At 37.4% G+C, this 25,572-nt stretch overlaps 1 protein-coding gene across 1 annotated transcript; it reads right to left on the bottom strand.

The window, feature by feature from the left end:
• LOC126367770 (uncharacterized) lies at positions 1–25,512 on the bottom strand. The gene is made up of 5 exons (XM_050011497.1): positions 24,857–25,512; positions 24,175–24,274; positions 23,014–24,089; positions 8,271–8,450; positions 1–1,032 (listed from the first exon to the last, which is right to left on the bottom strand). The coding sequence occupies exons 1-5, from the start codon at positions 24,999–25,001 to the stop codon at positions 662–664; spliced, it is 1,872 nt and encodes a 623-aa protein (XP_049867454.1). The 5' UTR covers positions 25,002–25,512; the 3' UTR covers positions 1–661.
• Positions 25,513–25,572: the final 60 nt, after the last annotated feature.

Raw genomic sequence — 25,572 nt, 5'->3', positions numbered from 1 at the left:
TAAAAAGAAGTACTTTATTTACATAAATTACAGACTAAATATAACTTACGCAATTTATATTAATTAACTATGTCATGTATCACGTCGTTTTCTACACTAGAATAGATTCGTCTCGTCCAAAAACTTCAATGTCCACAATATTATTATTTTGACTATTATAGACCATGTTTGAAACACAATTTACAAATTCACTTTACTGAATACAAATTCATAAAATGTTTCAAAATAAAAACGCCTACAAATAACACAAAGATGAGCCTAAACAAATAGTATCACAAAATGTAAAAATAAATATATTTTTATTCATAAATTGAGCATTCATTTATAAACAATGTTTGATCTTCTTTTATATACTATTTATTTGTGAGAGGTTTTTAAAAGATTGGACAAAGTATTGCAGAAAGCATTGGACCAAAAACATGTTCCTTTTATTTACTTTAATATTATCTTACACAGTACCCAGTCATATTGAAATGTTATACAGTCTACTTTCCTTTGTCTTGAGATTTCCTTTCAGTTTCTCATTTAAATAACACTCGTGATTCTCATAACTATATCACTCAAATCATTAGACACTGGCAAAGTTATTGTTCTACAACTGGCACCACTCAAAGACTATCACAAGGCATCGTATACTTAGCAGTCTTTAGTACTACCACTCCTATATCAAGAAATACTCAGGACCAACATAGGAACCACATTTGGGGAAGTCGGAAGGAGCTTGCACGAAGTCCCTATCCTCACCCACCTTCAGAATGAAGTCTAGACCTCTCGTCCAGTGGGAGGACCTTTCGTCCCTCATCATCCAATACCCAGGGTTGTCAGCCTTGAACCTAAGAGCGACTGCTCCGAATTTAGGTATCACTATGGTGTCCTTTACTACAGGGTCCACGAGGTTCTTGTGTTCGAAGAGAGTGCCTTGTTCGTTCATCTTGATGATGGTGTCTTTATCGGAACTGCCGTCGAACTCTCGGATGCCGACGACGTGAAAACTGTAGCCGTGAAGGTGGAAGATGTGGTCAGATTCGCCGCCTGGAAAGAAAAACTGATTTTAGTAATCATCATCATATAATCCATTAACACTGAACGATTAACTCTTTTGCTTTCCACTTTTACAGGTCAAATCAAAATATCACCCAACTAGAAAAACCGCTATGTAGTTATTTTACCATAACCTAATCCTTAACCCTTTTTGTAGCCTTATCATCATAAGGTTCATCATAACCAGCTTACGACATCGCCGTATCAACAGTGGCTGCAAGTTATCTTTTAATATTTGTGGCTCTGCCTACCCCATAAGGGATTACGGGTGTGATTTATGGGTGAATGAATCTTTAATGTAGCTGGTCATATTGCTACGTAGACAACCTGAGACCGATCCTCAACAACGTATACAAAGTCGTCATCTACAATCAACCAATTAGTGAAGATTCTTACAAATAATTATATTTTCCTTAAAAGAGGAAAGTCCGCCCTAACGGTATGTAACATGCCAGTGGAAAGATACTACGGTTTGAACTACTTTTACTTGTAAACTATGCCATCACCTCACTTGATCTTATCATAAAATATATCCATATTAAACATAATATATAAAGTCTCACGTAAGAAATATGTCTATAGCGAACAGGAAATGCTATCTACATAGTTATTAAAGACACAGATCATATAATATTAACGTATTATGGCAGTATAGAATGGCAGCAGATTATATTAAACTCTTTAATGTACACATTAATATACAGTTAATGATAAAAAATAACAAAAAAATAGGGTCTAAAGCCGCATAGGGTGTATAAGGTGTTAGTAACACCGTATGGAATACTGAGGTGGTTGATTCAGTTCATGATTTTGTGTTAATATCAAGTGGAATTTAAATTATTTTCAGTTCCATACTTTTGCGACGGAAAAATCCACTTGACTTCAACTAAGAATCATGGTCAGAATCATTAAAGTTTTCGTTACGGTGTCACATCATAGTCACATCTGGTGCCTTGAAGGTAATGTTTGCTCGATTTGCTAAAAGCTTACATTTGTTAGCACCTAACACTTATTAGCAACATGAGGTTTGCCCAGCAGTGTCAGAGCTAGCTTGGTCGATACTTACAAAACCGAATGTTGCAACTGTTGAGAGAATGTGCTGTGCTCTATAGACGCTCTTACAGCATAAGTCGGCGTAATATGCTGATGATTCATATTATAATAGAAAATACTTATATTTTTTTCTTTTTTTTACGTTACACTTACACTTCTCATTGTGAATTACAATTTAATAAAAATCAAGATAATGACCACTAGCAAGATGGCGGGACGACTTGCAGAAGGTGGCTGAAGATGCATGGATACGTAAGGCTGAGGATAAGGCTTTAACGCGCGCGTTGGGGGAGGCCTATGTTCAGCGGTGGACTGGACTGGACTGGGCTGATGATGATGATGAAGATAATTACAACTCAATGAACAATAAATCACATACGGATGTGATGTTTCGATCCAGATGATAAAATGCGGTCTCAATTGAAGCCCGGAATTAAATTAATTGAAAGAAATCGAGGTTCTGCTGAGGAAAATTACGTCAGAAGATGATTTTTCAAAAAGGTGCTTACGTAATTTTCACTATAAAGAGGCGATGTGTATATTGTATGTTGTATTACTCCAGGACACCTGGCTCACACCCAGGAGGCTCAGGTTCGATTCCTGGCATCGGAATTATCTTCTTCGAATTTATTAAAAACATCATAGAGGGAAAACTACAAGGAAAGAGGAAGGGAAAGACTAAGAAAAGCTTACATGGAACAAATTAAAAAGAAGGTGAACGTCGTGTCTTATAAGGAAGTGAAAGAATTGGCCTTTGATAGACAAGAATGGAGAATGCTACACCGAGAAGAGCGTGGCTCTTAAATTAATGATGATCACTCCAGAGACGTAAGTAAATCAACTCCTATCCACACGGGTGGCCATAAATCGTTCACTCTGATTACCATTGCTACCGGAACGATGTACCTACTGTACTGCGACTTCGCTACCATGAACATCATAATTCAAGCCATGAATATATTACGCTAAAACAGGCCAATATACTTACAAGGAAATGTATATAAGTGTACATTAACGAACTATAATACCATCACGCCTGTATCCCCGAAAGGGTAGCCAGATGTGTATAGTACCTATATACAGTAATTTGACTATAATTAAAAGTATAAAATAAGTAACTAAGTACATATTTAAGTTCTTTATCATGCCAATTTACATAAAATTATAATAAAATATTTGAGGCGGTAAAAGAGAAAACACTTTCACGATGCATTTAATGCTGATAAGCCAATATTTTGTCTTATTTTTACTTATTATCTTTGTTTGTATTTTTGTGTGCAGGTAAGTAGGTTAGGCACAATAAAATCAAAGATAATATTAAAGATTTCGTAAAAAATATATTGTTAGAAGTAATAGCTACAGGCTCGCCCCCTATTACTTGGGATTTAAACATAACTGGCGACGAATGGGTGTACTATCCACTACCACTGCCTACTGCCTTAAAAATGACTAACTTCCTCCACAACTACTTTTAGTGAAACATTATAGAAGTTGGGATGCGGAGACATTTGTTGAAGCTAGAGCCAAAATTAAGCTACCGTGTATTATTAATCTCCAAGCCTGTGCCCTCCCAAGCACGGATCATCTTACTTTTAGACAAATAGGTGATGTAATGTCCTAAGCTAACCAGGAATCACGAAGCGATTTTTGTGACATGTCCTGACCGGGATTCGAACCCGGGACCCCGGATCGTGAGTCATTTATAATATTAAATATACTAAATAAGTGCCGAAGAACTTATTAGCATGAGAAGTTTAAACCCTTCACCTTTGGACGGGAGAGAGTGCACTTTCGCGAATGATTGCTCGTTGAAACAATTGCTCTTTATTATAATATTTTATTATAATTTTATGTAAATTGGCATGATAAAGAACTTAAATACTTAGCAAGTACACAATATAAACGAATAGGTCAATAACCTTCAAATACCATATCCAGTCCAAGGATCATTTTCTATACTAAGTATATGATCATCAAAATATTTAGCTAATCTTTGGTTACGTATTGTTTACAAAAAGGACTTGTTTACTGAACTTTGTATTACTATTACTAATAACAGTTTTGTTATATTTTATCAAAGATACATGAGCTATCTCCGGGTCCCTTGGCTGATCAATAATATCCCTAATTTCGTGTGAGTTGTTGAGGTCGGCCATCCCCCTCACAACCCACACGAAAAGAAGAAAACCAAAGTTTGTAATTTGTTAACTAAACAATTATGTTAGTAATATAAAGTCGTAAGACCGAATGTTCTTTTAAAATCCAAAACCCATTGTTTAACTATTGTGTCTGGAAATCTCGGCGTTAAGAGGATAAAGTTCAGTAGTAGAGTACAGTTCAGTAGAGCTGGGTTCGAATCCCGGTGGGGATATATCATAAAAGTCATATGTCCTCACCGGACCCCATTGTGAGGCCCTGGTTTGGTTAAGACATTGCAGGCTGATCACCGGATTGTCCAAAAGTAAGATGGTTCGTGCTTTGGAAGGCTCGTTAAGCCGTTGGTCCCGGTTACTACTTACTGATCCAAGTTGGTAGTCGTTACATGAACCATGTCAAGGGCCTTTAGCGGCTCAATAGTAACCTTGAGATCAGGGTTGGTAAGTTTGGTAATCCACCACAAACTCCACTAGTAGGATAGATATAGGGTTTCAGTGTGAACACAGTACAGTGTGAATAGGAGTTAGGCCTTCCTCCATACTCCACTACACTGCCTCATGGCAGGTTGGTAAGGAAACTCCAGAACCTAATCAATTTTTAAAAAATCGTTTCTTTAATTTACTCGACCGGAAACTGAACTCCGGACTTCTGGTTAAATGCTCAAAGTAACCCATCACATCACAGAAATTGCACATATCAAACGTGGGCTTAAAAACTCGTCCGAATTATAGAAAACCAGCAATATATTCCCAATTTTATCAGTAAACCATACCATATTATGCAATCACCGTTAAAGAACCTTTTCAAATTAATTATGGATACTTTATTATAATTAAATAATGTATAATATCAGCTTACTGTTCTTGATACCGGTACATATACTGTAGGTATCGATCGATGTAGACTAAACCTAACGCTCTGCTATATATCAAGTTACATGGACAAGTCAATTACCTCGAGCCTAGTCGCAGATCGTCGACTTGTACATAGCTGTTAACATCCGGTAACTAGACACAAATGAAAGCGCTAATCCGTCAGTATATTAATTCCCACCTGAATAGAATAAGCTGAGAATATGCGACAAATTGCTATTGGTCCCGGCTGCTACGTACGGAAGTTAGTACAAGTGGATGTTTCTGTTACAAATAAGTTGTGCCTTTTGTTTCTCTCCTTGTTGTTAAATTGTGTTTTGTGTTCTCCTATGTTTTATAAGCAAAAATATAGAACACAATGTCTTAAGATATAAAAATATATGGAAAGTGAATAGAATAATTAATCACACTTTCTTAATACAATTCCATACATTGCATATTAAAAGCGAAATATTAAAGTGTCAAAACGTGCACAAGGAGATTCGTGTAATAACATTTTATTACTAATATCTAATAATTTACGTCGCAGAAGGCGCATGATTGGCTGCATTTATAAATTATACGAACGCATTCCAAGGCGATGTATTTTATCGATCATACGAGCAACTGCAGATGAATGCTACAATCACGTATCGAGAAAGTCTCGACTCGCTGCATCATTGACTATTCACTGCCAATATGACATTTCGGCGAGTTATAACTTAGTTTGGCTTACATACAGAATGGGATTTATGCGTCTTCCCTTCAAATACCCAACTTCAAAGCCTGACGTAACCCCATTCCTATGCCTCATTGGCATAATAATTGCAGTATAACTGAAATATTTACGTTTTATAGATCTTGTTTAGATTCATAAATAACGGGTCATGTCCGTCAGTCACGGAATCTACAAAAAACAGTTAACACAGTTATTGCTCATACTTAGATAGCCTATTATGTTCGAAGAGACATAATCCCTGAGTCACTGTTTACGGATATGTTTAACTACTTTATTCACTCTATGATTTTACACTTGACCAGCAGAGAAATGGAAATAGTGCGCGAAACAATAATAAAAAAAACTTTCGCACAAATAAAAGTACGAGTATAACAACTTAAATATATCTTTATTCAGTTGTTAACACATTGACAGTCCAGTGACCCATATACGGGTCATGATGGACTAGCTCCATACGTCCGTGACCCATACATGCGTCATCGTCACTAAGAAACGGCCAGGAACGCACTGTGCTCCACTTGGATCCCGGGTAAATTAGCAAAGGATTGTGTTACTGTATGCACTAAGGGCGAGTGCACCACTTATTATTTACTTACGTTTTTAAAAGGACGTATAAAATTGAAGTAATATGCGGGACTTAGAAGGAAGTCAAAACATTTTGTATGGGGACTGTCAACGTGTTAAACATAGTTTGAATCGTCTCATCCGCCTAAAAGTACTGCAATCATTCGAACCGGACTGATGTTTTTTTATCCAATCGTTTGTTATTCTCATTGAATCTGTTGAATTCCTGCGATTGAAACGAATTTCAAACTAACATTTTCCTCACTTTGTGGCTTGGATTTCACAAGATATCTGTTGTGTAACTGTGTAACAAAGAAAACGTCGGCACACAGCCATACCTCATTACTCGTACCTCGCTATTCCTTAGCGAATATGGAATTTAGTGCAAAGTAAATATCAACATGAATATACCGAGTGTTACCTGTTTCCTTCGTTAGTCCAAACAAGCATTACACTATTGTTTGTGGAACCATAAGTTTGCACAGAGTCTTCCGTTTGAAGGGAAAACAAGTATCGTTCGCTTTCCGAGAAAGCTGTTAAACCAAGCCAGTTAACTACCTATTAGAGTAATGTTGTACGCAAAGTCGTAAATTTAACACTCTACACACTGTCTTGGATAATGCGGTGAACTTTGTCTTTGTTGACAGCCTCCGTGGTGTCGTGGTTAGAGCACTCGACCCACGATCCGGAGCTCGGTTCTTATCCAACTCAGCAGAGATAACGAGCAAAAAGACGTGACTTATTGTAAGTTTGCCTCCGATGGCGTTAAGTACTTCACCGGACAAAATTAAACGGGGAGCGCTGAGGGCTCTCACCCGGTACAAATTTTAAGACAACAGGCCAGCGAATGCCCAGTTGGCTCAGCGCGTCTTGTCCGAGACGATTATATTTGAAACAATCAATCAACTGTAGTGGGCCGCTAGCAATAAGCGCTGTAAGAAGAAAAACGTCGTCGGTTTCGGGGTTCGGAAGTATTTGTTGTCGCGAGAACAGGAACCTCGAGATCAAGGAAAATATTAAGTATGTTAAATTATAATTCTTATTTCTTGCCGTTTGTTTAATTTTTATAATTACTTACATACATAACATAAACAGCCTATATACGTCCCACTGCTGGGCACAGGCCTCCCCTCAATCAACCGGAGGGGTTATGGAGCATAGTCCACCACGCTTCTCCACTGCGGGTTGGTGGAGGTGTTTTTGCTTTTTCGGATAGGATCAGGTGATTCAAGCCTGAAAAGTTCTTATCAAACAAAGAACAGTCTCACAAAGTGATTTCGACAATGTCGCGACAGATCGTGAGCCTAACGCTATAACCACTAGACCACGGAGGCTGTTAATACTTACAATAAATAAATATATTAGTTTTTCTCCTTTAATCGACGATGGAGTAGGCATGTACTTATATAATAAAATTACGCCCATTGGTACTACCTTAAAATGAAGAGAGAACATAGGTAATACAAAAGTCCGTGTGTAGATATGTTGAAACTCAGTCAATATTCTCGCCTTATCCCATTATCTTTCATGACTAATTGAAATTCTCTATTTCGCTTCCAATGATTCAGCTGTTTCATCACTATTTATACATAAAGATTGGAGTGGCTATTAGTATAATACTATTTACACATCGTCGGAGATTTGAATATTTCTATGAATAACAAGGTACGCTTAACTAATAAATCTTAGGTTTACAATCCGATATAACCTAAATTGGTTTGTGATAGATAAATATAAGTTGTAAATTCGGTGGCGCATTTGTCTGAACTTGACGGTCGTGCATAATATAGAGTTGATATTACCGTTACCTACCCCAACGGGAGATAGGCGTAATTTTATGAACTTATGTAAAATATTGTTCTCACCTTGATCAAACATGACAAGCTCAACAGTGGATCCCAGTGGCACATTCTTGACGTGGACGCACTCCTCGCCCTGCCCGCCCTCATTCGGACAGAGCGCGGCTGACGTCACATCTGGACCCTGAGTGAGTAGCGGCGATGCCGGGTAGGTGAACCTGTGGCCATCTGTCTGACCCCAACTCTCTGGAACAAGAAGAAATTAATAAATTATATGATTATGATTAATAATTTGTTTAATCAATCAATCAATCAATACAGACAATAAGTTGAAGTCATAAAGGGGGGGGAACCGACGATCTGGATGCGGGCAGCGCAGGACCGATCGTCGTGGAGATCCTTGGGGGAGGCCTATGCCCAGCAGTGGGCGTCGTACGGCTGATAATGATGATGATGATGAGACCGTTGGTACCGATTATTACTTACTGATGTAAGTATGTAGTCGTTATATGAGCCATGTCAGCGGCCTTTGGCGGCTCAATAATAACTCTGACACCAAGGTTGATGAGATTGATAATCCACCTCACAACCCGCACGATAGAAGATACAGGCAATAAGGCAAAGTTCATGCATGGGCCAATCATCAAACAATCCGACCCCGGTTACTGAAAATTGGGCACAAAAACGAGCTTAGTTGTGAAAATAAATCTTGTGAAATTAAAACAAGGTTTATTTTCATAAATAAAGAATCTCCAAATTAGAGATATTACCTAGAATTTAAAAGTGAAAGAAAGTCATTTTTCGAACCTACCTACGTCCTACATAATTAGAATAAATAGGTTAAAAATATTTTTCTGGATAATCCAAATCATGCCAATTGCGGAGCGCATAAGTACCTCATTAAAATGTTTTACCAAATTAAGGCACAGCCAAAACACATTGGAAAAAAAAGTAATGTAAAAGTCAAAAAACATGTAAGCGACAAAAAATGCACCTTTAAAAAAACGAATGCGACAAAAGGTAACGATTCACTTTCGCTAAACTTTTCGGTTCGCTGTCAATGAGGGACTTTATAATCGGCGTCCCCAAAAACTCGATAGATGGCGTTGTTAAGTTTTTTCTTTGTTTAAACTTCTTATTTCATGGATAACAGACACATGCATCTTTTATCTTTGTTTTTGGATGATGACCCTTTTTGTTACACCAAGGTACAATTACAACTTCCACCCATTATTATTCAGATCAAAATAAAGAGAAGCAATATAGGTAGCAACATCATTCTCTACATAATGTGATCCAAATATCAAGCAACAATTAGTTTTATATATTCTTCTGCGTTGCATTACATGGAGCATACTCCACCCGCATTGGAGCAGCGTGGTGGAGTATGCTCCATACCCCCTCCGGTTGATTGAGGGGAGGCCTGTGCCCAGCAGTATGACTTATATAGGCTGTTTATGTTATGTTATTCAACAAACAAAGTGTACCTATCAAACCTTTCACCGAGCTATATTTAGTTTAAAGTGAGGTGTATAGTGGGTTATGGATTAGGAGGTAATCCGTGACCGTGGGTACTAAAGTTCATCATGCGATGGTTGTAGGTTTAACTACTACCTTCAAGATCGTAAGTGTTTATTTTATTTCACTACTTCTTCTCTCGTGTGGGTTGTGAGATCAATGACTTACCCCCATCTACCCTCCTATTGAGCCGCCAAAGGTCCCTTACATGACTCATGTAACGACCTCATACTTACTTAAGTATAGCCGGGAGCGACTGCTTAACGTGCCCTCGGATGCACGGATTTTCTTACATCACTACTTATTACGGTTATTTTTATTCGTAAACCGAAGAAAATAATTAATGATATAACTTGCACAAGACCGGAAAGAATTGCTTATGAAAGGTGCCTTATTGATAGAGCATACGTATCTAGAGTAATTTCTTACATAAGTAATGTACAATTTTTCTTCTTCTATCGTGTGGGTTGTGAGGTGGATTACCAACCCCTTCAACCCTGGTAATAGGGTTACTATTGAACCGCTAGAGGCCCCAATAATACCTCTAATAATAACAGTAGTAGTTATAATTTCAATAATCGTCGATTCTATTCCTCTGCTTTATTATACGGCTTCTGAACGTTATAACTGAGGAGAAGAATTGGTGCCAGAAATACCTACCACAACATCACTACAAGCACCTATTTCATTTACATAACCAAACTATTAGTTTAAATTATTCTATTAGTTCATTGCATAATAATTCATCATTATGCTCCACTATCCCAGTGGACTTTAATAGACCATAACACTTTAAATTTCTTTATCGTCTATAATTATCTTTATTTAAAAAATATTACAGCTAACCATACAATATATAATTAGTAAGAAGTAAGTAATCATTACCTTACTTCTGGGGCAGTCGGGTACAAAAACTAACCTAACATGTCATCAAATCATTATAAAGCAGTAACAACATTGAACATAACAATTACTTACATCGTTTTATAATAATATAACTTTACGTAGTTGCCAGTTACTTATAATTATAATGAAACACGACTTTAATATTATATTCGTGAAAGTATTGTTTCTTCTTTGAAGTGTCAATCATAGTTAGATAAATACTGGGTCAATAGAATGCGCCGGCGGCGGTGACGGTTTCTTGAACCTTTAAGCTTGATGCACACAAGGCACCGGGGCGCACGGGCGTTCCGTACCGTATTTTTTTTTAACATTCGTGGTTACAAGTATGTACGCATTCCTCGAGCGGCGACACTCGCGTTACCGCGTCGCGCCGGTGTGTGCCGAGCTTAAGTAGTGTATTTTTTCATATGTGCCTTAAGATATGTACGATATAACCATGTAATATCGACCGGAACGAGAAGCGTGGAATGTTCCGTGTTATAATTAAAACCGAACCGGTAATAAATCAATACCTACTTGTGATTAGCATTCATCTTTCTGCTGTACATTGATATATCAGGAATTAGAACTTTGTACCACTAAAGCTTCATTTGTTTTTGTAACATACTCGTAATTATAGATAAACAAATTTTCTGGTGAATTGACCAAATTGGCGATGTCCTTAGAAAAGGTTTAGTACGATCTACTCTGAACTGGCGTGCGTGTATGAAGCAATTGATGAATGTGGAGGAAGCAAGAGAGGTGAGTCAGGATCGAAGCAAATGGAATTCTATAGTCTCCGCTTACCCCGGTGGGAAATAGGCGTAAGTTTATGTATCTTCTGGTAAATTATGGTTCTAGCTACCTAGCAACAATTACAAACACAAACACACCTCGTTTTTTGCGTGACATATTGTAGTTTTGCGTCAAATGGCATTGAATAGTTAACCAGGCAAATGGGAAAAGCTGTGGAAGCTGTCACCCTGTACAAAGAATTTAGACAACAGGCCTGAAGGTGCCCAGTTGGGCGCAACCTCAACTCAGGGCGTCGTCGGAGAAGATTATGTTTGAAAGAGTTAATTGACCCTTGCGGATCTAATGATCGCTAATGCGATAAGCGCTGAATGAGAGGAATCGTCGACCACGTCGGCGGGGTCGTTATCTGCGTGCTAAAATGTTTGCTGTCGCGAGGTGATTGACCACCTCTATGGGTCTAGTATTCGGGTCGGCAGAACGTCTTTCACAAGCATACCTAAGTTATTACATGTATTCATAAACATACAAACATACATAAACTCACGCTTATTTCTCACCAGGGTAAGCAGAGACTATGGAATTCCATTTCGGTCCTGACACACTTATCTTGCTTCCTCCACATTCATTAATCGTTCCATACACGCACGCCGGTTCAGAGTAGATCGTGCCGAATCTTTTCTAAGGACATCTCAAATTTGGTCAATGTACGTCCTTCTAGGTCTTCCTCTGCCAGTCCTACCAACAACCTTCGCTTTATATTCTGCTTTCGTAATCCTATTATCCTTTATCCGCTCTACGTGTCCAAACTAACTTGAAATTCCCTTCTCAATCTTAGTCACTATAACATTTTTTACACCACATCTCTTTCTTATCACACTGTTACTCACTCTATCACCGCACTCAATTTAACACCGCAGATGCTACACATCGACCTCATTCATAAAAGCAGTAGTAAATAACAGAATTCAATGAAAAATGGCTAAACTATTCGCCACAGTAAAATAGACTATAATTACAATTTTAATAGGTCACAAACCAATTAAAACAACATGCGTGCATAGTCATATCGCACGCCGCGCAATCTATGACCATTACCTTAATTTAAATGGATCACCACTTCGCTCTATTGTAACCCGATATTGACTTGAAATATTATGTTTAATGTAATTCTTTTCCGTGTTTATTGTCAAACATAACATAGCTTCACGTCTGTATCCTCAAAGAGGTAAGTAGAGGTGTGTAGTACGTAATATAGAACATTCACATTGACATTCATTTTTTTTGCAGCTTCTTTTCCCCGGCTATACAGGTTGTGAGAAGCTGCAATAGTTTTAGGCGGATGAGACGTTCGTTATGTAAAAATTGACGATTCAAAGTGAAACTATGTTACCAACTGAATAAAGATATTTTTGAATTTGAATATACACCCACTCTAAAACGCTACTCATTTTGTAACTAAGTAAATAAACTTCTTTCATCAATTGATTTTGTTTTTAAAATGCGACAATTGTGTTTAACTCACTAAAGAAAAAAGTACATAATTACTATTTGCTACATGAGTGTTTTGCCACTGTTTGTAGATTTGTTTCAAACAGCAAACACTACGTGGTTGAATAAGAAAATATCCACATTCCGCTTTATCGTCACATCACGTACCAAAGATGAGGCCAAACATAAACTAATGAATATCATTTTGTAGTAATAATACCTACTCGCACCTACGACACTAATTTGTTATGTTTGCTCGAACTATACCTAAACAGAGTTAAAACTAAAGAAAGCGAGAAACAACACCGCATTTAAAAATTCAAACCTTCAGCAACTATTAAAACCGGTAAGTATTCCCGGATGAGAGTCCTCAGCACTCGTCATTTGTCCGGCCAAGTAGTTAATGCCATCTGATACAAACCTACATTAAGTCACATCAATAAAAAATAAGTAAGTAATATTCGTCGTTATTTTATCTAATATACTTAATAGTAATGTTTGAGACTTCATTTAAAATGATTTTCAGCAAATACTTTGTTAAATACTTCTGCTAATAAGCCTACAAAATTACATATACACACACTTTTAGATATGAGGCCACTAATCAGCTTAAAGAAAGAAACAGACCACGCGCTTACATAAACTGACACTTATAATTTTCCAAGCAAGTTGCGCAGACGCAGCGCAGCGAACGAATATCGTCCACAGACATGCAATCAAACCTAGTTATTTGTGGTTAGAACGGACGTGATTATGTACTATGATTGCCACACTTTCTTCCAGCTTAAGAACACTTAAATATGGCGTGACATTAAATTTTGAACGATTTGTCTCCCCTTCTACTTGTTTGGTGGGTCGAACAGCGAGTAGCGTTTAGACAAACGTACTTCGAACGATAAATACAACAACTTGTTATTCTTTGAGAGGTTTGTTTAACATTTTTTGATACTTAACATAAATTACTGCTGTTTGTAAGACAAGCTTCTTTTTTTTGACGTGACTTAGTGACTTATTGTAGATTTGCCGCAGATAGCATTAACCACTTGGCCGGACAAAAGGGGAGCGCTGAAGGCTCTCACCCGGTACAACCTGAAGATCCAGGGGGTCGTTTAAGAGGAAAAATATTTGAAATAATTAATCGACCCTAGGGGGTCGATAGCCATAAGCGCTGATTGGGAAAGTAAGATGAGCGAATGATAACTGAGCAGACTGCTATGGAGACAAATCGTATGGTGGTTTATCGATGTTAGTGGATTAACCAATGTAATATTACTTTTATGATGTAAATAAATAAAAATTAAAATATTTCTATCCAAAAAGAAGTAGTGGTAGAATGAAAATATAAATAAAACTGATTGACAGTCAATTAGTAGGTATTCAGTAATGTTAATAATGTCGTGTTCCTAAATGATGAGATATTTTTTTTATTTAAATAAATCGAGCTCAAAGCGAGGCAGTATTTTGTGAAGTACTTATTTTATGTCTCATCAGAGGCCCCTCAAAGCGGATCTTCGAACTTAGTCCAAAAATAGATTTAAAAAACCCACTCTCTTAATAATACTTGAAAACATAAAAGAAACCCACTGTCTCAAGAGTTATCGTAAGATACTAACATAAGCATCCTCGCTCTCCATGACAAATATCGGAAAGTACGGTCACGAGCATTAATATGTATACACTTTGGTATCATGTCACATTAACTTTTTTGACAAATTGAACTGTAAGTCTCACTAAATGTCAATTATGTTAGTGCGACAGAGTCCTAAAGTGGGTACATTATATTGCTCACCTATAGTTTTATTCCGTACATTTGTAAAGTTAATTCGTCCTAGATCGACTAGAGGCTTCGATCAACAAAATTATTACAATAGATGCAACATCTTCTATCGTGTGGGTTGTGGGGTGGATTACCAACCCCATCAACACTGGTGTCAGGGTTACTATTGAGCCGACAAAGGCCCCTGACATGGCACATGTAACGACTAATCACTTAAATCAGTAGTAAGTAGTAACCGGGACCAACAGCTTAACGTGCCTTCCGAACCACGTATCATCTTACTTTCGGACAATCAGGTGATCAGCCTGTAATGTCCTAACCAAACTAAGGATCACAAAGTGATTTTTGTGATGTGTCCCCAACGGGATTTGAACCCGGGACCTCCGGATCGTGAGCCCAACCCTCAAACCATTGGACCACTGAGGCCGTTACAGTAGATGCAACATAATATGACTACATTGCATACAATTAATGACAAATAGAGAAAACCATTATTGTGACCCAACGCTACTCGTATATGTTGTCGCAATCAAATAAAGTCATGCATACACAATCTAGTTTTAATCCAAGTAAGATTTTATGGTCTTATTTTTACTCTAAGACAGAGAGAGACTTGAGATCTTTGAACTGTGATGTTGGAAAGAATAATAACGGAAAAGGGGCAAATATTGAAAGTAAGGGAAAAGGGGCAAATATTGAAAGTTATTGAGGACAGAAGAGGCAAGATGATTGGACACTTAATAAGACACGACGAATTATTAAAAACATCATAGACGGGAAGCTACAAGGAAAGAGAGGAAGGGAAAGACCAAGAAGAGCTTACATGGAACAGATTAAAGAGGGGAACGTCGTGTCTTATAAGGAAGTGAAATAATTGACCTTTGATAGAAAAGAATAGGGAATGCTACACCAACAAGAGCGTAGCTCTTAAATTAATGATGCTGTGAAATTAATTAAAAGAAATCGATATATTGTTGAAGAAAACAACATTAGAAAAAACCTTACGTGTTTTTTTTACTATAAATCGGTGGTATGTTTCATAACGCTTTATCGCTGGCTGTCAGTCTGTCACCTTTTGATAAGTCCAGTGAAAACAACTTATCTAGTGTTGATCGATTAGGTATTGGCTAGTTTATTATAAATAATAATATAATAGTACCTAATAATGATAAATTATCCCAATAAAGCTTCATTCAGCACAACATGATTTCTCATCCGAGTCCTATTTACTATGACATTTTAGATTACATCTTGCGAGAGAGAAATCGCATTAGTAATGAATGACTTTTCATATATTTAATTGATATAATTTATACATTTTAAATAAAATTGAATTTAGAATAATTTTATATAACTAGGTACAATTACTTACTTGATGTAATTCTCTAATGCAGATACGTATTTACGCCTCGCATCGTGGCATGCTTTATAAATTCATATATTAGGGCGCATTTTTTAAGTTGTTGTTGTATCGTACGTAGATTTGCCGCATATGGCATTAACTACTTGGCCGGACAAATGGGGAAAACTGAGGGCTCTTATCCGCTCATCTATTAGGGCGCCACCAGCTACTGTTTGTAGATATAATTTTACTTTATATTATTGTTTATTTTTTTTCTCTATGTAAATTTATGTTATTTGATTCTTTAAAATAAAAAATGTTTTCTTTCAAATCGGTGAATTCTTCTTCTAATAACGAATTCTTAAATAATGAGTTTATCTTTATAAATAATGAATTCTTTCTAGTTCTATGTTTGCATTAATAATGTTTTATAAACCGACAAGCACAGTCGTGTCATATTATATTATATTATTATGGCCACGAATGCTTTCTCTAACGCTCTCACTATCAAACTTACTTTAAAAAATAAAAATGATCGGGATCATAAAAGAGTTTAAATCTTCTATCGTGTGGGTTGTCAGGTATATTACCAACCGAGGGTGAGTGAGTTTTGGAGTCTGTGGGTGAGTTTGAATGTGTGTGTGATTTCATGTCTAATGTGATGAACTTTTTAGACTGGTAACGAGTGATCGGATATCCGCTTATTTTCCTAAACGTCATAAAAACCCACGAAAGAAAAACAATTTATATTGATAATAAAGTCTGAGTTTGACAATAAAAGTTTACTCTAAACCGGCGTGCGTGTATGAAACTATTGATGAATGTGGAGGAAGCGAGAGAAGTGTGTCAGGTTCGAAGCAAATGGAATACCCCGGTGGAAAATAGGCGTGAGTTTATGTACTTATGTAAATTCCTGGGATCGAATAAAACGTTACGAGGGTTTATAATATTATCAATATGCTCCATTCTTGTCAATCCCGGTATTGCGGCATTTGTTTAATACAAAAGCGCTATCCATATTAGTCACCCAACTAAACCCAGATAAATAACTGCCTGCATTTGTAAATGCAGACTGTAATCCTTGGAATATGGTAACCTAGCAATTATATCTTTTTTTTTCTTCTGGCTTTCGCGGCTTGCGATGCGCCAATGACAAATTTTGAGAGTGATCTTGGTCTTCATTGATAATTATCGTGGTATGATTCATTATGGCATTTTATATTATTATTGTGCAGTGGTTAAAACGAGGAAACTTTTCAATAATAAAATGTACCGGATATTTATTTCAAACACAGACAAATTGTGTATTGCCAACTTCTAATTAAATAACTATAAGTATGTAGCTTGTGACACTTCTCCATATCAAGTCGTCTTTATTGTGGTATTAGGCAATTTCACGGAGTCTCAATCACGATTTCACGGAGTTGGGAGTATTCTTCTTTTCAAATAGGTCGTATTTTATACGAGTTAAGTGGTTAAATATGGCGCTCGTGGGAGATTTTTTATAGCTTGCAACCCCTGCGGAAGTGGCGGAAGGCTTGTTACAAAATAATTGCGACCTACTGACATACAACCGCAACTACATACTTCTTTGGCTCGGTCTACTAGGTAGTTACGTAATATATAATGCTCATGTGATGGCGCAGGCGTGTGGCTTCGCTATTACTTCATCTATGTCTCGCATATTACAGTAAAGATGTTATCTTTAAAAGAATCACTGACTTTACAGAAGAAAATACTTGTTGTTCATAATTTTCTTACAAATAAACCTGTCTTATAAAAACCTAAAAGTTTTTACAGACAATTTTCCGCTTCAGCTATCCTTAAAGCTTTAAGTAAATATTACTTTGATAAAAAGTAAACACAACTTAAGAAAGAGAATAAAAGATAATCACGGTTTAAAAAAGAAACTAAAAATATACAGCCTAAATCTTCTTTTTATTTCGTAATTGTTTACTATCGCAGAGCAAAACCGTGTTAACGAGTTTTAATCGATGCGGTCTTTTTACTCACACTGGCTCAATCCAATTTTAAAGCAATCTACTCGTAAAACTCAACGTAATCTCGCCGCCAAAGTTATCCAACGAATAATCAAGCTTTATCTCATAATTTTAATAAAATTACTTCTTTACGAGTATGGGTAATTTTTAACAATATGGACACTAACTTGGGAGATAGGTTGATCACGTCATGACACCTACAATATAGGTATAATTCTTAATTGCACAAAACAAACATAATAACACAGGAATACAAATTAAACAAAAGGCGCTCGTACCTACCCTACGGTTCATCATGTCCATCTTAGAACTTCTTATAAAAATTGGCTACAAATCACCTTATGAGTATTGTAATCCCTGCCCACTCCATTAGGGATTACGTGAGTTTCTATACATGTATAATCGTAATAAGTCGATTCGAATGATTATTAGAATTGATGCGGCATATTCGAAATCAATATTTTAAGACATTTAGCTTTAAAAGCCTTTTCGGAATAGAATGGTTGGTGTTTTTATAAAAACACGGTTGTCCGGTGCCGTCCGGTCCGGTAGCCGTCCGAAAAATAGAGCCCTATGCCCTAAGTAAACAGTGGGAAAGTAACGTGGCGTGTACGAAAATGGGAAAATAAATATACATAGCCCTCCACGTCACATCGTAAGGTTTTCATAGAAATAATAATATTTGCGTGTTCCATTAAACACTGCCACTTTGTTTTCAGTCCAACATGGATTATTTTGTAAGTATGTGTTATTAAACAGAACGACCAGTTCAGTACAATTAATGAATATAATATTTCAATAAGATATCTAACATTTTACAATCGTCTAAATGCGCGGTAAGAATTAGATCTGTCGAAATAGGTAAGCTAGTGTTGTGACGTTTATAAGCATAGTGATGTATCAGTCGATATCAAGTCGATCGATTCTTTTCTAACAGTATTTTGGAAACTCATGCTCATATGATGCTGTTCCTCATGCCGTAAAATATATGTCAAGAGCAATTTAGATAGTCCACCACTTTTGCTTATCATACCATATCGGCATTTTCTCTACGACATATAGATGCGTCACTTTATAAAAAAAAATCATGTTTTTAAACTTGTCCACTTAAAGGACATCATTTACATTGTTTAATATCACTATAACCTTATTACTAACATCTAAGTACTCCTCTCGATACATTAACCTCCTCCTCCTCTAACCTCCACTCGATACATTAAATAGAGTACTTAATGACTAAGTAGCATACAATCGTACAAACATATCTCCCACAAATACCGTACACGACTCGGAAGAGTCAATATAATTTCGAAGTGTTACACATAAATCATTTTTTTCTTTATTTACCTACCAAAAAAATACATACACCGAATATTACCCTTCTTAAAAAGCGTGGAATATAATCAACAGTTTACATTCCAGCCCATATTAAACACTCCACCAACATTCCCGAGTGCCTAACAAACCATAAATCCAGCTCGTAAACTTGACCAAGCGCCTATTGGGCTCATAATTTGTTTGTAATGCCACCGTTATGTCAAGCAAATGAAGCAAATTCCCTTTGTTACAGAGCCCATTCATTTTCATACAGACTTCCAACGTAAATTGGATGTCCGATGAAACGATTGTATTCAGAACAATTACCACCGACACTTGATGCCTCACTCGAAACGGGGAATCAGCTTTAACACAAACGACGTAACAGAATCATGACTATATTCCCAAATGAGCTAATCAGAGGTAGCAACATCCTTCACAGGATGAACTGATTAGCCATGCTTCACCCCAAGTTTCTGTTAGACACATACATACATACATCAACTCACGCCTATTTCCCACCGGGGTAAGCAGAGACTATAGAATTCCATTTGCTTCGATCCTGACACACTTCTCTTGCGTCCTCCACATTCATTAATCGCTTCATACACGCACGCCGGTTCAGAGTAGATCGTATTGAACCTTTTCTAAGGACATCTCCAATTTGGTCATCGTAAGTCCTTCTCGGTCTTCCTCTGCCAGCCCTACCATCAACTTTCGCTTTATATACCGCTTTTGCAATTCTATTATCCTTCATCCGCTCTACGTGTCCAAACCAACCTAACATCCCCTTCTCAATCCTAGTCACTATATCGTCTTTTACACCACATCTCTGTCTTATCACACTGTTTCTCACTCTATCACTTAACTTCACACCGCAGATGACCACAGTTTCTGTTAGACCAACGTGATTAAATTTGTTAACTACTGGTCCTAAAAACAATGCATATAAAAAGCAATATTGTAATTGGACACTTTTTAAATAAAAAAAAATCACCTTCAAGAAAGACATTAACTACAAAACAAAAAAAAGCGCAAAATAGAAAAACACGCAGAAAATAAAAAGCAAAAAATATTTTTACAATACATGAATACATCAAACTAATTTCAATATTACAATATATATAATATATTTACAATAGTACTTAATCATTTATTTTTGGAGTCGGTGTCAGGGTAGTTAAAAGGAAATTAAAACCTAACCCCTGATTTTTAAGGATCACGACCTTCCATCATCAGCTTAGCCACATAAAATTATTACCATCAGAGGTAAATACTGGTTAGCTTTGAAAGATACATTAAAAACATCTCTGGGGTCCCATCATCATATCATGCCATGCTGACAATAGGACCACCTGGGAACCATACCGTTTTGAATAAAAAAATAATTTTCGAAATTCCAGGCGTCTTCGAGTAATCGAGGAACATACATTAAAAAAATGACGACGAACGATGAAGATGACGAATTGAGAGCTTCCTCCTTTTTTGAAGTCGAGTAAGTAAGTGCGCAATATGAAATAGCATTATTGCTTGTTTAGAACCCCCTGTAATATGTTCTATTCACCGAAGACAATAGCGCAATTAGTGATTTAATATTTTATGGCTGAGTACCTGCCCATCTACAATGGGTAGGTACCTTATATATAATATGTCTCATTATATCTATCCGTTTATGACCGTATGGCCGCCTGCCGAGATCGCTTTTCTTTATTGTTATACGAACTACCTATAAAAATAACTTTTAGGTTTGCAAACATTTATGTGCAAGCACATACAGTACATAATACTTACTAGATTCAATATAGCCGTCTTTATTTTCTTCTGTCCTTTCTTGATGGACAATTGTAAAGGGTGATAGGCTGATCCCTTATCACCATAAGATTCATCATATCCATCAATTCAATTATTCATTCGTTTGCATTTTTTTTTTTTTCATTTATTAGTATTTAAACTTTGCCTTCACAATATTATATATCTATGAAAATTTATTATATTATGCAAAAACACATATAGGATTGTTTGGGAAAATAGTGTTCGACACATGTTAATACCCGGAATAAGCATAAACTTGCCTTACATGTCAGTGAACTTCGACTGCATAAAATTACTAAATCTTTTAAGGGGCAATGTATACGTTTTTACAATAAGGTTCCCATTGACATTCAGAATTTACTTTTGATCAGTTTTATAATAGTAATTAAACAGAAACTTTATAATAAAGCTTATATTATCTAGAACATATGAATGCATGCATTCATATTTAACTGTCTGGGAACTGATATTAGGCCGCCAAATGACTAAATTGTATAACAGCATTTTTTGGTTTTTTCTTAAATGTCTAGGGCCCTAGGGCGGTTTTTCTTGCAGCTTTTAACTGGCTATACAGATTTTGAGAAGCTGCAGTAGTTCTAGGCGGACGAGACGTTCGTTATGTAAAAAATGTCCATTCAAAGTGTAACTAAGTATGATATTTGTGAATTTGAATTGGAATTGTTTTTGAGTTTGAATTACTTATGCATGTTTTTCTTGTAGCAGTCAGAAGTCACCGAGTTAGCGGGTACGTATCGTTGAGCCATCCTTTATGCTTTCGTGAATACAACGACCTTGGACTTTTGTGGGCCACGCATGTGTAATGAATGCCCAAACAAGACCAAGTCTTTGTGAGATAAGTAGGGCCTTATGTCACCTCGCCTCAGATCATTTATCTTGCTTCACTTTTAGCTACCTGTCGGGTAGAGAACCCGTTTTGGACTCTGTTTTATGTTTATTTGCATTACACAGTATGTTTTGCGTATTAAATGTGTATTTCTAATGTTCCAGTAATTTGGGTACAAATATTGGATAAACCGTGCCGTCCGTCCGTGCTTCGGAAGGCACGTTAAGCCGTTAGTCCCGGCTGCATTGGCAGTCGTTAATAACCACCAATGCGCACTGGGCCCGCGTGGTGGTTTAAGGCCCGATCTCCCTATCCATCCATAGGGAAGGCCCGTGCCCCAGCAGTGGGGACGTTAATGGGCTGGTGATGATGATGATGATTGGATAAACATCAATTACTAGAGATGGGCGGAAAAATATTTACCGGGTAAAAATATAAGTAAGTACCCTATACAAATATTTACCCGAATTTTTTTTACAGGCTATTCTGCCCTCTCTAGCAATTACCTACCTAAGCGTTAGTATTCCATATCTACTTTCTATCTCTGCCTAAACATGTCATTAGAATAGAATGCATGATTTATTTAAACTAAGTACCTACCTACTAAATTTTGACTAGTTATGAAGAAATGATTTACAATAACCTATCCATGTTGTTCCTACTAGTTTTGTTAAAAACAAGTCCCTGCGACTTCCCGAACCAATAATTAAAATACTTAATTTATTTTGCGTCATTGGAATAGAATGGGTATGTTTTACAAAACACTCGCCAATGTCAACGAGTCGGTAGTAGGTACATATTTCGATAGGTGATCAGTGTGATCAGAGTTCACTGATAAAACAAAGGTAAAGTCAAATATTTATATTCAACCGAGTACCTAAATTCTGTCAACGTCGTTAACATTAAACATAAAATTTCATTTGAATAGAAGTATTTATTCCCAACACAAAACAGTAAAATAATATTGAGGTATTTTCCGCATGAATGTCTTAAAAACAATGTCACTACTTTACGAAAGTCAGTAAAAGTGTTCCAATTTATTATTATAATACGACCGGTTTAGTACTCACCCACTCGTTTCGCCGAAATCTGCCTCGTCGAGTAATTAAAAGGCACATAAATTGTTTTATCCACTTGGCCGGCGAGTTCTGGCGAAAGTTTTTCAGCAGCATGCACCTCGTCCAAACACAACACACTACCCAGCTTGCATCGGTCACCACTGAATGACGAGAATTCACGCTTCACTTCTAAAACTCCATCATCGTCCTTCAACAGCACTTTAGTGTCCTTCTTATCATACTCCAACTCAGCTTCGCCTTCTAAATCTTCCTGGCACCACTTCTCACCCACAACCCTCATTTTGTACACTCCAGGAGCTCTCTTCGCATCCAAAATGAAGTCTGCGCGCTCTCCTCTACTCAGCACAATTGCATTCACACGTTCTTTTTCTATTATATGGCCATCTAACGCTACGAGATCAATGGCATGTTCATCAATCGAGAACTTAACAGGACAGCTCTTCGTTCCACCACCATAAGCTAAACGGAATCGGTACCTTTTCCCGAATTCGATCTTGAATTTCGATAAAGGAGCGTCAGGCGATTCCGCTGTCTTTCCTTTGCCATTTATAAGAAGAGATTCGGCATTAGGAACACTGTTTGTCATGCCTGCGAGGGGCCCCATTGAGTGTCCCCATTCGGAGACAAAGATAGTGTGTTCGGTGGCATCTACGTCATATAATTCTCTCAAGGGCTCACGGCGAGGAGATTGTCGCACGATGAACGCTCCAGCGAGGCCGTCAGCGGCGTCTGCGGCAGAGTGCGCATGATACATGTGCGTGCCCGCTTCTGAGGCGCGGAATTTGTATTGGAATGTTGTGTAGGCTGGTTGAGGGCACTGAGTCAGCATGGGAGCTCCGTCCATGAATGGGGTTTCTTTCTGCGGCTGTCCCCGCCAGTGTATGGAGAGTGCATGCGCGGGTGCTCGGTGCACCACGTCAACGACGAGTATGTCGTTCTGGCAGACGTGGAAGGCTGGTGCAGGCAGCGCCCTGTTCGCAGACAACACTCCACGCTCGCGGCCATCAGCTGATATACACATCGGCGGACATACTCCGCCGTCCTTCTCTGTACAGCTACCACATGATCTGCAAACAAAAGCACATAGTTACATAATGAACCACGCCTTATCGCAATAACAATCATAATTATAGTCAAGGTGTCAGTACTCACTTGCTAAGTGTCTTGTACACTTCTACGACTAGCTTCACGCGACATATCATTGGCCAGTCCAGCTCGTGACATTCTCTGTCGCAATTCTCGAAATATTCCTCTGAAACACGAAAACGATTATCACAGACAAAGTTTTAATTACTATCACTGTTTCAATTAAAATCGGGTTGGTTGAAAGAGATCTCTTTGAGAGATAAGTCCATCTTCTGTTACGTCTTATCATTTTGTTATTATTTTGTTTTTAATATAAATAATTCCTTGTATGGAAAGCGCTTATACGGTAAGCACCTATTCTATAACATAACTCTACATGGTAGAGTCAAGTTTTGGCTAAACGCCAATGCCGCAATGCACCCGTATCTACTTATATGTCATTTGACTGCTTCTAAAATACTGGTTTACCAGCATAACTGAAACTGCTGCTAATTCCTATAAAATCAATCTTACTATAAATTACTAGGTAATTATAAAGTTATACACTATTTTGATCTTAACTGTCACGCAATTTGAGGTGGTTGACGTTATGAAGGAAACCACAAATACGGACCCACGACCTCAGATTACACAGAATTAACAACACGGTGTGCAATGATGTCATAATCGGGCCAATGAGCCGGCGTACTCATAACTTCATTTAAGCAACATATCTGCAAGCAATAAGCAACAAAAGTATCAAGATTACCTGGCATAGGAGTGTAGTACACAACCACAATGACACTAGCAAATATCAAGATCAACAACAATATCCTTTGCAAGGACATCAGCATGTAATTTGGCTTCTTTATGTCGACACTGTGAGAGTCAATCAACTTCTTGTCGGCCTCCATGTTTTACGTATAACTTTTTAAACTTGTACACACGAACGTAGTAATAAAGTCAAATGTATCACATATTGGTTGGAAATAACGTGAGGTTTGAATTTCATCAGGTTTTATGGTAGTGTGGCAATCAAGCGCTGCGCGGCGCGACTGCGCGAGTCAACCATCGGATGGCGACTGGAGAGCCAGTTGCAACACTTGCCTGACTTGCAGACCTCACGCCTGCGGCTACTCAAAACTTCATTTCGGAAGTATCGTGGTCCAACAGTCCAACACTCTCTCTGCAACATTACGCAACTTTATATTATACAACCTCTATTATTAATCTTCAAGCACAGTCGTTCGTTAATCGTATGATCGGCGGAATGGGTACGTTTCGCTGGTGGAGTAATAACTAGCTGTGCACCCATTTACAATAATTATCGCGTCGTAACTTATAATTTTGGTAGGTACACTTGTTTTTTTGAGTTTGTTAGGCTGCCTGATGCCTTTTAACGACTTGTGTGTCTGCCTAGCCGGCTAAGTATTACGTCCGTGATTTGTGTATATATACATGTTTGTGTATGGATAAAACATGATG

Source organism: Pectinophora gossypiella, chromosome 6 (genome assembly GCF_024362695.1).
Source record: "Pectinophora gossypiella chromosome 6, ilPecGoss1.1, whole genome shotgun sequence".
Lineage (NCBI taxonomy): Eukaryota > Metazoa > Arthropoda > Insecta > Lepidoptera > Gelechiidae > Pectinophora > Pectinophora gossypiella.
This window is presented reverse-complemented; position numbering and strand designations above follow the sequence as displayed.

Excerpts from the sequence above, each read along its gene's own strand:
- LOC126367770 (XM_050011497.1), bottom strand. The coding sequence starts at position 25,001 with ATGGAGGCCGACAAGAAGTTGATTGACTCTCACAGTGTCGACATAAAG. Across the intron at positions 24,275-24,856 it reads GTACTACACTCCTATGCCAG|AGGAATATTTCGAGAATTGC; the intron begins GTAATCTTGATA and ends TTCGTGTTTCAG. Across the intron at positions 1,033-8,270 it reads GCTTGTCATGTTTGATCAAG|GCGGCGAATCTGACCACATC; the intron begins GTGAGAACAATA and ends TTTTCTTTCCAG.